The 13,738-nt window shown below is 48.6% G+C and overlaps 1 protein-coding gene across 1 annotated transcript in view; it reads left to right on the top strand.

The window, feature by feature from the left end:
* Positions 1 to 13,738, top strand: part of SYN3 (synapsin III) — a 534,306-nt gene that overhangs the window by 122,679 nt on the left and 397,889 nt on the right. Inside the window, exon 3 of the mRNA XM_040345656.1 lies at positions 5,340 to 5,397. Within this exon, the coding sequence (XP_040201590.1) occupies positions 5,340 to 5,397 (58 nt within the window). The remainder of the gene's footprint in view (positions 1 to 5,339; positions 5,398 to 13,738) is intronic.

The raw sequence follows: 13,738 nt of genomic DNA, 5'->3' as shown, positions 1-13,738 counted from the left end.
CCGCTCGTGTGAAAACATTCCATCTGCCTCAAAATAGCTGTGCAAGGTCTTAGGCCCCGTACAGACGACCAAACATGTCTGCTGAAACTGGTCTGCGGGCCAGTTTCAGCAGACATGTTCGGTCGTGTGTAGGCCCAAGCGTGCAGAATTCCAGCAAACATTTGCCCGCCGGGCCTTTTCCCAGCGGACAAATATTCCTGGACTTGTTTTTAAAACAGTCCGCTGGAATCCTGCCCGCTCGGACATGTTCGGTCGTCTGTACAGACCTACCGTACATGTCCGAGCGCCCGCCATCCCTTGCATGCGTGGAAGCATTTAACTGGCAGCCCCGCCCACGTCGCCGCGTCATCGACGCGGCGACACCGCGGACACGCCCCGCGTATTGTTTACGCGCGGCTTTCTGTACGATGGTTAGTACAGTCATCGTACAGAAAGCCCCCGGGCAGACATGTACGGTGAAAACGGTCCGGCGGACCAGTTTCATCGTACATGTTTGCTGGTGTGTACACGGCCTTACAGTTTGTTTTCTTAATAAAAAACAGCCACAGCCTGAGTATTAAAGCCTGACCCCTGCCAACATGCTGCAGAGACTGTCCCTTACTCAGAAGTCCAACATGCCCACCAGCTGAGTCGGAGCCAGATCTCTCTAATCAGCAAAATGTATGTTTGGAGCGACCCTGACTCAGCAGGGAATGTGTTGGACTTGTGCAGAGAGACCACTGCTTCCACACAGAGAGCAACGATCCTCTGCAACAAGGTGGCAGGGGATAGGCTTCATTTAGGCTTTAAGGCCCCTTTCACACGGGGTGCCTCGGTATAGCAGGATCGCTCTGCTAAGTCCTTCTGAGCAGGCAGATGACAGGTCCTTAAAACACAGTCACTTCCAGCGCTAATTGGTCTTCCAAGGTGAGGAGTAACAGATGTCAGATAAAATGGTGGTGTGAAAGGTATATATGGTATACCAAAACTAGGTGAATGCTGCCTTCCTCAGATGGGATAATCTGAAAGGAACTAAAAGAAAAACAGAAATGGAAAGAGCGCACACCTAATGCATTACCAGAGATAATTTAATAATAAGAAATGTTTGTATAAAAGTGGGGGCTCACAAAATGCAACTGACAAAAGGCCATATTCATAGTGCACAGTGTACACCTAACGCGTTTCGTGGGCGCACCCCCTTTCTCAGAGCCAGGCAGGTCCTTCACTATGCAGAGCGGACATGGACACAGTCCCGCTCTCCTCTTTTGATCCTATCTGATCCGCCAGACAGATGGAAAATAGGACCGCCATCCGTCTGTTTTTGGCAGACTGGATTGGATCGGATGGGCGGCAGATGTCAGCGGGCATCCGCCGTTCTATAGAGGAGACTGCAGGGTCCAATCAGGTCCGCCTGAAAAACTGACAGAAGGACCTGATTGGACAGCCGCTTGAAAGGACCCCTACTGTATTTGAAACATCCTTTGTTTGCTGACTCTGACCAAGGTAAGCTTCTGTAACCGCACCAGACCTGTGACTTTTGCTAAGGCCGCCACTCTGGCTCCAATCTACTTGTGCGAAAAGTCGTCCCTCTTTGGGATGTGAAATTTGAAATAAGCCCCTCTCACGTTTACAATTGTAACGGATAATGTGGAGATCTAGATTAGGATTTGTTTGTGATGTAAACAACACACTACTCGGTGATCTTTAGCAACCGCAGATGAGAAGAAAGGCTGAATTTGTTATGAACGGTGGTCGCTATGCAATGCCTCTGACCTACAGAGCGGCCGAGATGGCTGCAGAACATTCTTCCATCTTTGCTCGCCATCTCCCAGGCACTGCGCCTCTCGCTGATGTCTGACACCCATAATCTGCACAACAAAAGCCCTCATACAGTAGGGCCTTGTCCCCCGGATCCTCCGGCTGCTGATACCGGGGGGATGCTCGCAGTGGGTGACACTCTTCTCTGTCCCCGGTCATTATTGCAACGCAGACGTGTTGTATCTCCGAATCGTTCCCACAAACGGTGCTTGGTGAGGCGGCCGGACATGATCTACATACACAGCAGCCTCCACACTGAGGGATCATACAATCCCCGGCCAAAATAAGTCCATGTACAAAAGGAAAAGAATCTTATTTATTCCCATGGGGGATTTCTTTTTTGTTAGTTGCACCAGAAAGAAATCCATCTCATGTACCACAGACATCTCCATTCAGGGATTTTATATCAAAAATACAATTTGATTTAAAAGAAATACACGTTTTTTGTGTTTTTCTTCTAATTATATGCGGGAATGTGACCAGCTTAAAGCTGAATTTCAGGCAGATAGTAAAGACTTGTAGTTTTATATAATCATTCATCATTATTAAAGTGATATTAGAAGCTTTCTTTTTAAAAAAAAATAACATACATACCTGCTCTGCGCAGTGATTTTGGGACAGAACAGCTCCAAATCCTCCTCTTCTCGGGTCCATCGTCTGCGCTCTTGGGCACCTTCCTTCCTGCCGAGAGCCCCCATAGCAAGCAGCTTGCAATGGGGGCACCCAAACAGACTTGTTTCCAAACCCATTTATACACAGAACTGCCACTTGGCCTTGTCCCCTCTCTCCCCATTGGCTCACTTGGCTGTGATTGACAGCAGCTGCTGTCTCAGCCAATGAGGAGGGAGAGTCCCTGGAGAGCTGAGTCTCTCGTGCACATCGCTGGGATCCAAGATGGAGGGGGAAGCGGCTGCACAAAGGCATAGAATGCATGAAGGTAAAAGATCATGAGCCTTTATGTCGCATACACACGACCGTTTTTAATGTCATGGAAAAAACAAAGTTTTTCTCAACGTGATTCTTGTCAAGCCTGCCTTGCATACACACGATCGTAAAAAAAAATGCTGGAGCAAAGTGCGGTGACGTACAACACTTACGACAGCACTATAAAGGGGAAGGTCCATTCGAATGGCGCCACCCTTCTAGTAGATTTTGTTTTTTATTTTCCATATACAAAATTTAATATGACTTTCACATATTCAACATTCATATACTGTACCTTAAATCTTCAGAAATTCCTTCCCCCCTTCCCTACACCTCTTTTTTATTTACCACTTTCTCCCGTCTCCTTCCTCCTATTCCCTGGTTCTCCTTCTTCTCCATACAGCCCTCTCTCTCTCTCTCTATTCACCCCAAATCTCTGTGTACCTCCTCGTTCTCTTAAAGAGGAAGTAAACCCTCATGGGTTTTACTTCCTTTCTTTTACCCTGCAAAGTAAAAGCATAATGTACTAGTATGAAGCCTGCACCATCCCCGCTGCAGGCCGCATCCATCTTCCCCCCTCTTCCTTCCGGGGCCACGGACTCTGGCTCTGTGACTGTCCGGAGCCACAAGACGTCACTCCCACGCATGCGTGTGGGGGCCGCCGGTCACAGCACTCGCTTGTGAAGAAACGGCACAGTGGGGGCCAAAGTCCAATGTTCCAGGAGGTGAGGAGAGTCACAAGCCACAAGGCAGGATGTGATTTTGACCCTGGGGGCGGGCTGGTTGCTATGACGACGTTCTCAAATGCTTTACCATAGCAAACAGCCCACCCCAGGTGCGGCATCACATCCTGCCTGGTTTCCCACAGTGGCTCTCCTCACCTCCTGGAACATTGGACTTGGTTTCCTCACTAACTATATGGTTTGATATGCAATCTGGTTAAAAATCCTACCATATTTTCTTTGTCTATTTATGCAAACTGAAGCCCCAATAGCTAAGTACCCCCATAGTAATTGGACACATCTTAGTTATTCCTAGTAATACTTTTATCCTATTGACTCTGATGCCGCGTACTCACAACCGTTTTTCATGACGAGAAAAATTCTATTTTTTAAATTGGTCATTAAAAACGGTCGTGTGTAGGCTCCAGACCATTTTTCTTGATGAGAAAAATGGGCATTCAAAATTTAGAACCTGCTCTTTTTTTTCTCGTCGTTTTTCACGTCGTTTTTCTCGTCGTGAAAAACGGTCGTGTGGAGGCTTTTAAGCCGGGGGAAAAAGCGTGCATGCTCAGAAGCAAGTTCTGCGAAGGGAAATTTGCATAATCAGACCATAAGGGTGGCGCCATTCGAATGGAACTTACCCTTTATAGTGCCGTTGTAGGTATTGTACATCACCGCGCTTTGCTCAAGCATTTTTTTTTTTCACATTCTTGTGTATGCAAGGCAGGCTTGACAAGAATCACGTCGAGAAAAACGACGTTTTTTTCCATGACATGAAAAACGGTTGTGTGTATGTGGCATCAAGGTTTGTAAGACTTACCCACAAACCTGGGTGCTGACGATTGCTGTCATCAGGAAGTATGTGTTGTCTTATTAGTTTGGCATTGTCTCAGTGCCAAGTTGCAATCAAGAGGCGATTCAGAGGCGATTCAGTTCGCATGTGCCGCATGTGCCGCGCTATATAAGTTTTTCATTCATTCATTCATTCAAGAACATGAAGAAGTTATGCCGCATACACACCATCACTTTATGTGATGAAAAAAAACGACATTTTCTGTGAAGTGAAAAACGACGTTTTTGAAACTTCAATTTTCAAAGACGAAGTTGCCTACACACCATCGTTTTTCTCACAATGTTCTAGCAAAGCGAGGTTACGTTCCACCACGTTTTTCCATTGAAGCTCGCTTCATAAGTAGCTTCTGGGCATGCGCGGATGAAAAAACGTCGTTTTAAACGACGTTTTTGCTACACACGGTCAATTTCTGTGAAGTAAAAGTTGACGTTTTGAAAAACGACACATAAAATTGAAGCATGCTTCAATTTTTTTTGGTCGTTTTTTAGAAGACATAAAACAACGTTTTCCCCCACACACGGTCAATTAAAGTGACGTTTTTAAAAACGTCATTTTTTTTCATCACATAAAACGACCGTGTGTACGCGGCATTAGGGCTGGGCCCTTTACATCGAAACATAACACAGATGATATTTTCAATTGCTTTGTTACCATATCAGTTTTTTATCTGGCAGAACCAAGAATTAATATGTACAGTCTATGGGGAAAACAGTCCAGACCTTTTAGCAAAGTGAGTGATAGTTTTATGGAAGAAACCATTTTCTCTTGGCTTTTCCCATTAGTGTTGTTTTTTTACTTTAAAAGACAGCCAGCTGCAGAGTTTAGAGGCTGGCATGATGGGGAGGAGGAAAAAAGCTGTCACATTTGCCCCGCCGTTATCCTAACATTTAATGTAGAGGCACGTTGTGGAATATAAACTGGTCCCTTTAAACCTGCGGTTACATAACATTTCTCTGTAATCTATCACCGCACTGGCAAGTAACATGACTTCAACAGGACAAGGAAGCCAGGCTAATGTTTATCTGTCGTTTCCTTCCCGCCAGGGCCAAGTATTTCAGAAGCAAGAAAGTGAACAAGGATTATGAAATTCGGGTGGAGCAGGTGAGTGTTGCTCAGATCACAAGCAGCTGCACTAATTTGCTCAGACACTTGACGAGAGATGTGTAAAACACCCCAAGTTCATTTATAAGAAATGTTTCTACAAGTAAGGCCCCATACTCACGAGCAAACATGTCTGCTGAAACTGGCCCGCAGGCCAGTTTCAGCAGACATGTTTGCTCGTGTGTGGGCGCGAGCGGGCCGAATTCCAGCAAACATTTGCCCGCCGGGCCTTTTCCCAGCAGACAAATATTCCTGGACTTGTTTTAAAACAGCCCGCTGGAATTCAGCCCGCTCGGACATGTACGGTCGTCAGTACAGACCTACCGTACATGTCCAGCCGCCCGCCGTGCCTCGCATGCGTCGAATGACTTCGACGCATGCGTGGAAGCATTTTAAAGGCGGGCCGCCCACGTCGCCGCGTCATTGTCGCGGCGACACCGCGTCATCGACGCGGCGACACCGCGGACACGCCCCGCGTATTGTTTACGCGCGGACTTCTGTACGATGGTGTGTACAACCATCGTACAGAAGCCCTCTGGCAGACATGTATGGTGAAAACGGTCCGACGGACCGCTTTCACCATACATGTTTGTCCGTGTGTACCCGGCCTAACAGTTCACAAAACTTAAACCCCACCAAAACTTTTTTTTGATAGAGTGGATTTAAAAGGACTTGTTTCCCTGTAAGAATGTGCAGCGTGTTTTTGGCGGGCAGAGTCCAAGTGCAGTAACAGGGATAGATTGTAACAGAAGTCCAGCAATACACAACAGACCCAGTGGGAACACATGACATGTGAAGGCCTGATCATAGTGACCATTATTACCATATACCATAACCCCTCTGTACCTACCCCACCAGCCAATAAACCAGGGACCATGCTGTGGAGTAAAATTGGCCTTCGACCTCTTTATTTAAATATAAAAATTTAACATAAATAACTTTAAATAACTATATTACATAACTCTTTAAATAACTATATTACACATTTTAACTCCTAGTGGTCTGAAGACCAACCTCTCACATTGTACACTGGGAAACAATTATTAACTAGGCTAGGCGAGACGCCGACTCAGAGGCAGCATAACGTCCTCAGTGACATAACACTTTTAACCCCTTCCTTTTAACCCACGTCAACAGCAAGGTACTCAAATAACCCCCATACTACGTATGGGTACAACCTTTTTCACACCCACCTTCCAGACTTCTCCTGTCTTACAGGGACCCAAAACCGCCTCACCAAAGCCTAACACCAGGGAGGGTGGGTGGGCAGCTTCTTCCCTCGTGTGTAATGGAGGAGTGAAAAAACATCACTTCCTCCAGAGTAGCCACTCCTACAGCCCTTTGCCCCATGCAACTTCCTGTCTGCATCCTAGCCTATCACCTACGGCCAGCCCACCCTGTCATGCTGGCTCTCCCCCAACTCTGTTTGCTTCGTGCCTCTCTATACGACTGGCAACACTCACAAGTTGTAACAGCGATGAGGATGTTTGAAGACTCAGTGGTGCCAACAGCATCTGTCACGAGGAGTGGAATATGGCCTGGCCGGTCAGTACCCAAATGGGGAGGCTTTCAGGAAGGATGGTGTGTTCGTGCACTTTCCCTACTCCTCACCACATGGGATTAGGGTGACCACATTTCCAAACTACGATTCAGGGACACCCCCCTTCCCAAAAGTCAGCATGGGCTGTAACGAATCACAGCACAGTGATTGGACACAAGAGGCGGGATTCATGATTTCTCCAATCACAAGCAGGGAGCGGGGACTGTGCTCCTCCAGGCATTTCAGGACAGGACAAGTACTATCAGTGAGTAAAGCGGTGATGTGGCAGCCTTTTTTGGGGGTATTAGTTTGGCTTGGGGGATGACTGTGTCAGTTTCATTCCGGGACACTGTATTGTCCTGGAATGAGGGTGCCCAGGACAGACCTGCAAAATGCGGGACTGTCCTGGGCAATCCGGGACACATGGTCACCCTACATGGGATGCCAGCATCCAATTGGATAGCTGCCTTCCAGTGACTGAGGAAACCATAGGGGAACTAGGTTCCCCTCGACTTTCTCCCTCATCTGCATTCTCGCTGCGGACAAACACCACCTGCAGTGGAGAAAATAGACTGCACCTGCCTACATCCCCATTTCCTGTACAGGGGTTACTGGGACATGGAGCAATGGGAAGTTTCTCCAAGGGGGCATAGCTAGATACAACAAGTTTTTTAACGTAAAGTGATGAAAGGTTAGAAAAAAGATGAGCAAATGTGCCAGCTCATGAACAGTTTTGTGAAACTTGCTCAAAGTTCCTCAACTTTGTGGTGCACCGCATTAAAATCTATATGGGGGGGGGGGGGGCTCTTGTTATGTGATTCTAGCTATTTGTACTGTAGCAAAGACCTTGAAAGAGCTGCTGGATTTTAATTGGGTTCTTCCGCCTTCCTACTAGTGACCTTTCTATAGCTGCACCCAGCGCACTCATCCACTGATGGTAACTGGCGTACAGGAGACCCAAAAACTGCAGCAAAAATTTATTTCGCTTAAGCCCTGTACACACGATCGGTTTGTCCAATGAAAACAGACCGATGGACTGTTTTCATTGGACAAACTGATCGTGTGTGGGCCCCATTGGTTTGTTTTCCATCGGTGAAAAAAAATAGAACATGTTTTAAATTTCTCCTATAGATAAAAATCCGATAGAGAAATCCGATCGTCTGTATGGAACTCTATCGGTCAAAAATCCACGCATGCTCACAATCAAGTCGACGCATGCTTGGAAGCTTTGAACTTAATTTTTTTTGGCTTGTCGTAGTGTTATACGTCACCGCGTTTTGGCACGATCGCATGGTATGTAGGCAAGACTGATAAAAGTCAGCTTCATCGGATATCCAACGAAAAAATCCATCAGATTAAATTTCATCAGATATCCAATCGTGTGTACAGGGCTTTAGGCTCAGTTGTACTACTATCTTCCATTGTCTTTTGACCTCTGGCACAGGTCAGCTGTAGGACTCTTCATGCCTATGCCACAGGCTAGTGTAGTTTCTGTAGAACTAGATGGGTTGCTACCTTTTAGTTTCCATTACAGACCAGGTTAGGGCTCTTTAGGTTGTTGCGATGGACCAGTTTAGGATACTCTAGGCGCAGGTGAGCAGCTAAAAGGCCAATCACCATTTCTTGGCTCAGCTTCCTCCAGGCAATAGGCCTACAAGTCAAAGATTGTAACTCTTGCAGTTATGCCCTCCCCAGACAGCATCTCGGGAGGCAAGGACTTCTTCTAGAAGGTCTCTACAAATATTTATCCCCCTCCCCAGCCCACATCACTTGTATAAATCCCTCAGTGATTGGCAGAATAAATTTTAATAACCCGATACATTGTATTTTCTCACTCTGTCTACTGGTGAACACTTAACAGGAACAGACAAAAGCAAACATTGTCCTTGGGCTTAAACTGGAGATTGATGGGTCAGTTTTTTTCATTTAACCAGTCGGTCAAAACTGACTGATTCCTCCACCTGCACATTCAAGGTGGATGGGGGATTCCTTGCTGCTGTGTCTTTGTATTCTGACAGTAGGGAGACTTCCCTGACATCAGAATACACTGATCAGCACTGCAGGCTATAGTCTGCATTACTAATTGAGAGGAAATTTTCCAGAAGGGTGGTTGTACATAAGTTGACCGGTAGATCAACTTTTGTAGAACTGCAGTGCCTATACTATATATATACACTATGGGCCAGATCCACAAAAACCTGACGTAACTTAAAAAATCCAATTTAAGTTACACTGCCTTAAAGTTTCTACCTAAGTGCCTGATCCACAAAGCACTTATCTAGAAATTTCAGGCTGTGTAACTAAAATTCCGCCGGCGCAAGGCGTTCCTATTCAAATGGGGCGAGTCCCATTTAAATGAGGCGCGCTCCCGCGCTGGCCGTACTGCGCATGCGCGAAGTTACGTTACGCCGAGTTTTGAGGATCGCGACGGCTTAAAAAAGTTGCGTCGGGGGAAAAAAAAATGACAGCGGCATGCATTCCTGAGGGAGAACTCCATGCCAATTTTCAAAGAAAAAAACCGGCATGGGTTCCCCCCCCAGGAGCATACCAGGCCCTTAGGTCTGGCATGGGTTGTAAGGAGACCCCCCCACGCCGAAAAATTGACGTAGGGGGTCCCCCTACAATCCATACCAGCCCCCCCCCCCCCCCCCCCCCCCCCCCCCCCCCCCCCCCCCCCCCCCCCCCCCCCCCCCCCCCCCCCCCCCCCCCCCCCCCCCCCCCCCCCCCCCCCCCCCCCCCCCCCCCCCCCCCCCCGTATCCAAAGCACGCTACCCGGCCGGCCAGGAAGGGAGGGGGGACGAGCGAGCGCCCCCCCCCTCCTGAGCCGTGCCAGGCCGCGTGCCCTCAACATGGGGGGGTTGGGTGCTCTGGGGCAGGGGGGCGCACTGCGGGCCCCCCCACCCCAGAGCACCCTGTCCCCATGTTGATGAGGACAGGACCTCTTCCCGACAACCCTTGCCATTGGTTGTCGGGTCTGCGGGCGGAGGCTTATCGGAATCTGGGAGTCCCCTTTAATAAGGGGGCCCCCAGATACCGGCCCCCCACCCTAAGTGAATGGATATGGGGTACATCGTACCCCTATCCATTCACCTGGAGGCAAAAAGTAAAAGTTAATAAACACACAACACAAGGCTTTTTAAAATATTTTATTATTCTGCTCCGGATGCCCCCCCTGTCTTCGTTATTAGCTCAATTACCAGGGGGGGCTTCTTCTTCCGCTCTCCGGGGGTCTTCTCCGCTCTCCGGGGGGGGTTTCTTCTTCCGCTCTCCGGGGGGGGGGGCTTCTCCGGACTCCGGGGGGGGGCTTCTCCGGCCTCCGGGGGGCTTCTTCCATCTTCTCCCCTCTTCCGCTCTTGACTCGGCGAACCCCGGTTCTTCTGCAGCTCTCCGGTGCCTTCTTCTTCAGCGCTGGCTGCCTGCTATGTTTGTGTGTTAGCTCGATTTCAAACAGGCAGCCAGCGCGGTCTTCTGTGGCGTCAGGGTCTTCTGGTCTTCTTTCTTCCGATGTTGCCTCGTCGCCTGTTGTCGCTGTAATGATGGAAGCGCGCCTTGCATCCCATTTATATAGGCATCACCGTCCCATCATGCTCCGGTAGGTACCCACGTGGTGGGTGCCTACCCACGTGCACCCACCACGTGGGTACCTGCCGGAGCATGATGGGACGGTGATGCCTATATAAATGGGATGCAAGGCGTGCTTCCATCATTACAGCGACAACAGGCGACGAGGCAACATCGGAAGAAAGGAAGAGAAGACCCTGACGCCACAGAAGACCGCGCTGGCTGCCTGTTTGAAATCGAGCTAACACACAAACATAGCAGGCAGCCAGCGCTGAAGAAGAAGGCACCGGAGAGCTGCAGAAGAACCGGGGTTCGCCAAGTCAAGAGCGGAAGAGGGGAGAAGATGGAAGAAGCCCCCCGGAGTCCGGAGAAGCCCCCCCCGGAGAGCGGAGAAGACCCCGGAGAGCGGAGAAGACCCCCGGAGAGCGGAAGAAGAAGCCCCCCCTGGTAATTGAGCTAATAACGAAGACAGGGGGGCATCCGGAGCAGAATAATAAAATATTTTAAAAAGCCTTGTGTTGTGTGTTTATTAACTTTTACTTTTTGCCTCCAGGTGAATGGATAGGGGTACGATGTACCCCATATCCATTCACTTAGGGTGGGGGGCCGGTATCTGGGGGCCCCCTTATTAAAGGGGACTCCCAGATTCCGATAAGCCTCCGCCCGCAGACCCCGACAACCAATGGCAAGGGTTGTCGGGAAGAGGTCCTGTCCTCATCAACATGGGGACAGGGTGCTCTGGGGTGGGGGGGCCCGCAGTGCGCCCCCCTGCCGCAGAGCACCCAACCCCCCCATGTTGAGGGCATGCGGCCTGGCACGGCTCAGGAGGGGGGGGGGGCGCTCGCTCGTCCCCACTCCCATTCCTGGCCGGCCGGGTAGCGTGCTTTGGATACGGGTCTGGTATGGATTGTAGGGGGACCCCTACGTCGATTTTTCGGCGGAGGGGGGTCTCCTTACAACCCATACCAGACCTAAGGGCCTGGTATGCTCCTGGGGGGGAACCCATGCCGGTTTTGTTTTTACAAATTGACGTGGAGTTCTCCCTCGGGAAAGCATACCAAATGCCGTCGCTGGAATGGGCCTTTACAAGGTGTGACTAACTTTACACTTTGTAGAACCAGCCCTAATTTTACACTTGCAAAATAACACTTACGGCGCAAAAAGGAAGCTAGAAAGCTTTGTGGATCGCCTTAAGTGCTAATTTGCATACTAGCAACGGCATTTCGACTCGAAATGCCCCCAGCGGCGGATGCGGTACTGCATCCTAAGATTCGGCAGTGTAATTCAATTACACATGCCGGATCTTCTGTCTAACTTTGGAAAAAGCCTTTTGAGGATCGTTTCCAAAGTTACACACAGACTGAACAGCAGTTAAGTCGGAGTATCTCTTTTGAGGATCTGGCCCTTTATATACTATACTATCAATTAAAATTCGGCTGGTCCCCCATCCCGCTGAACCTGCTAAATTTGATCTATCTACGGGCTACTTTAGAAGAAACCAATCAAACCCAGACAACATAGACAAAGCTCAAATTGGCTCCAGCCTAGCATCAAACACTAAAACAAGATTAGACACACTTAAAGGAGAAGTACAACCAAAGCTCGTTCTGCACTTCTGCGACCCATTTTCAGCAGACAGCGGGCTGAAGCCCACTGTCGGCAGACGTCACAGAGACGGTCCAGGGTTGGAAAAGATTTTGACCATATGGTTGGGATCAACCCACATGTCTTGAACGATACCCGGCTGCTCCCGCCCCCACCCACCTCCACAGCCCAGAGCTGAATTAACTACAACATTACAGATCAGTGATCAGTGAATCATGAGCACGCTCATCAGCACCCTCGTAGTTCACTGACACTTCCTGCAGCTCAGTAAGTGTCTGCCCATACAGAGGTACGAGCAGAGTTGTCAGCAGTGTCTGCAGGAGGTTGGCATTGCACCCTCACCCACTGGTCACAGGTCCAATGCTTTGTAGGCTTCAGTGTAATAAATACAATTAATGCAAATTTTTGGTCTGAAAGATCATGCATTTATTATCTTTTTACTAAAGGTAAACTTTTAATAAATTTAGCCCCTTTTATACAATATAACGCATATATGCAGCAGCACAGTGGGTGGAGCTTAAAGCCCAGCTGACACACCTGCGCCATGTTATTCTGCGGCACCCAGGACTGTGACCGAACTATCACTGGCAGCTCATGGTCAGCTAGTGACAATTGTAAGCTGGTAGGGTGGGATCCAGAATACCTCTTCACTGTTTGGGCAATCACAGTGAACGAATGAACAGGAGCCCCCCTACTGGCCTCCAATGTAATGGCCCAAGGGACTGGTTCCAATCAGCAGCAAGGGGTTGAAGTTTTATGAAAACAAACCTGCTGTTGTGACTAGTAATATTAAGTACATGAGTCCAAAAAAAAAAATGAAAATTGTAGGTCATATCCAGTAAGCAGTCCAACTGTTTAGGTCCCAGGAAGACTGAGAGAAATGTGAGCAATCATCTCTTTTCTAGCCCACGCTCACTGGCAGTGGGAAAAGTTCACATCTCACAAAGCCGCTTCTCAAAGCAGTGTGAAAAAAAGTGGTTTCTGACCCTATTCTGCTGTCGTGCCAAAAAGCATCGTTGCATTGACTGAGAGCACAATGTCTTGATGCTCTCCCCCTGCCAATTACAGACACCATTCACTGAGGACGACCCGCTTGCCAGCAGCGTACTTTGGGGCAGGAAGAATTTGTCTTGGCACCAAGCTGATTAAAATCTTTTTTTTTTCCTGGCTTGTTTAGTGTAGAAATTATCTGGGTTTAAAGATCCATGACACCCTGCATAAAGGCCATAACAAAAAGTGATTACCAACTCCCTCTAATTCGGAGCGCCTCTGCTCCCTCTTAAAATTGCTGCAGAGCTAATTTCAGACTAGCCACACTCAGTGGCAAATTAAAATAAAGGCAGAATGGGCAACTGTGGCAAGGACTCAACACTCTGGGGGGGGGGGGGGGCATGAAAATGCAAAAAAATAAAAACTTCATTACCTCTGCACTTTAAAGACTTTTTTTCATAATGTATCTATTAGGCCCCTTTCACACGATCAGACCGTTCAGGTCCGCCTGTCAGTTTTGACAGCGGACCTGAACGGCCACTTCATGCAGTCCTATGGAGCGTTGGATGTCAGCGGAGACATGTCCGCTGACATCCGACCCGATCCGATCTGTCAAAATCAGACGGATGGCGATACATCCCCATC

This window comes from Rana temporaria, chromosome 3 (assembly GCF_905171775.1).
Source record: "Rana temporaria chromosome 3, aRanTem1.1, whole genome shotgun sequence".
NCBI lineage: Eukaryota > Metazoa > Chordata > Amphibia > Anura > Ranidae > Rana > Rana temporaria.
The sequence above is the reverse complement of the archived record's forward strand: the minus strand, read 5'-3'. Positions and strand labels throughout refer to the sequence as shown.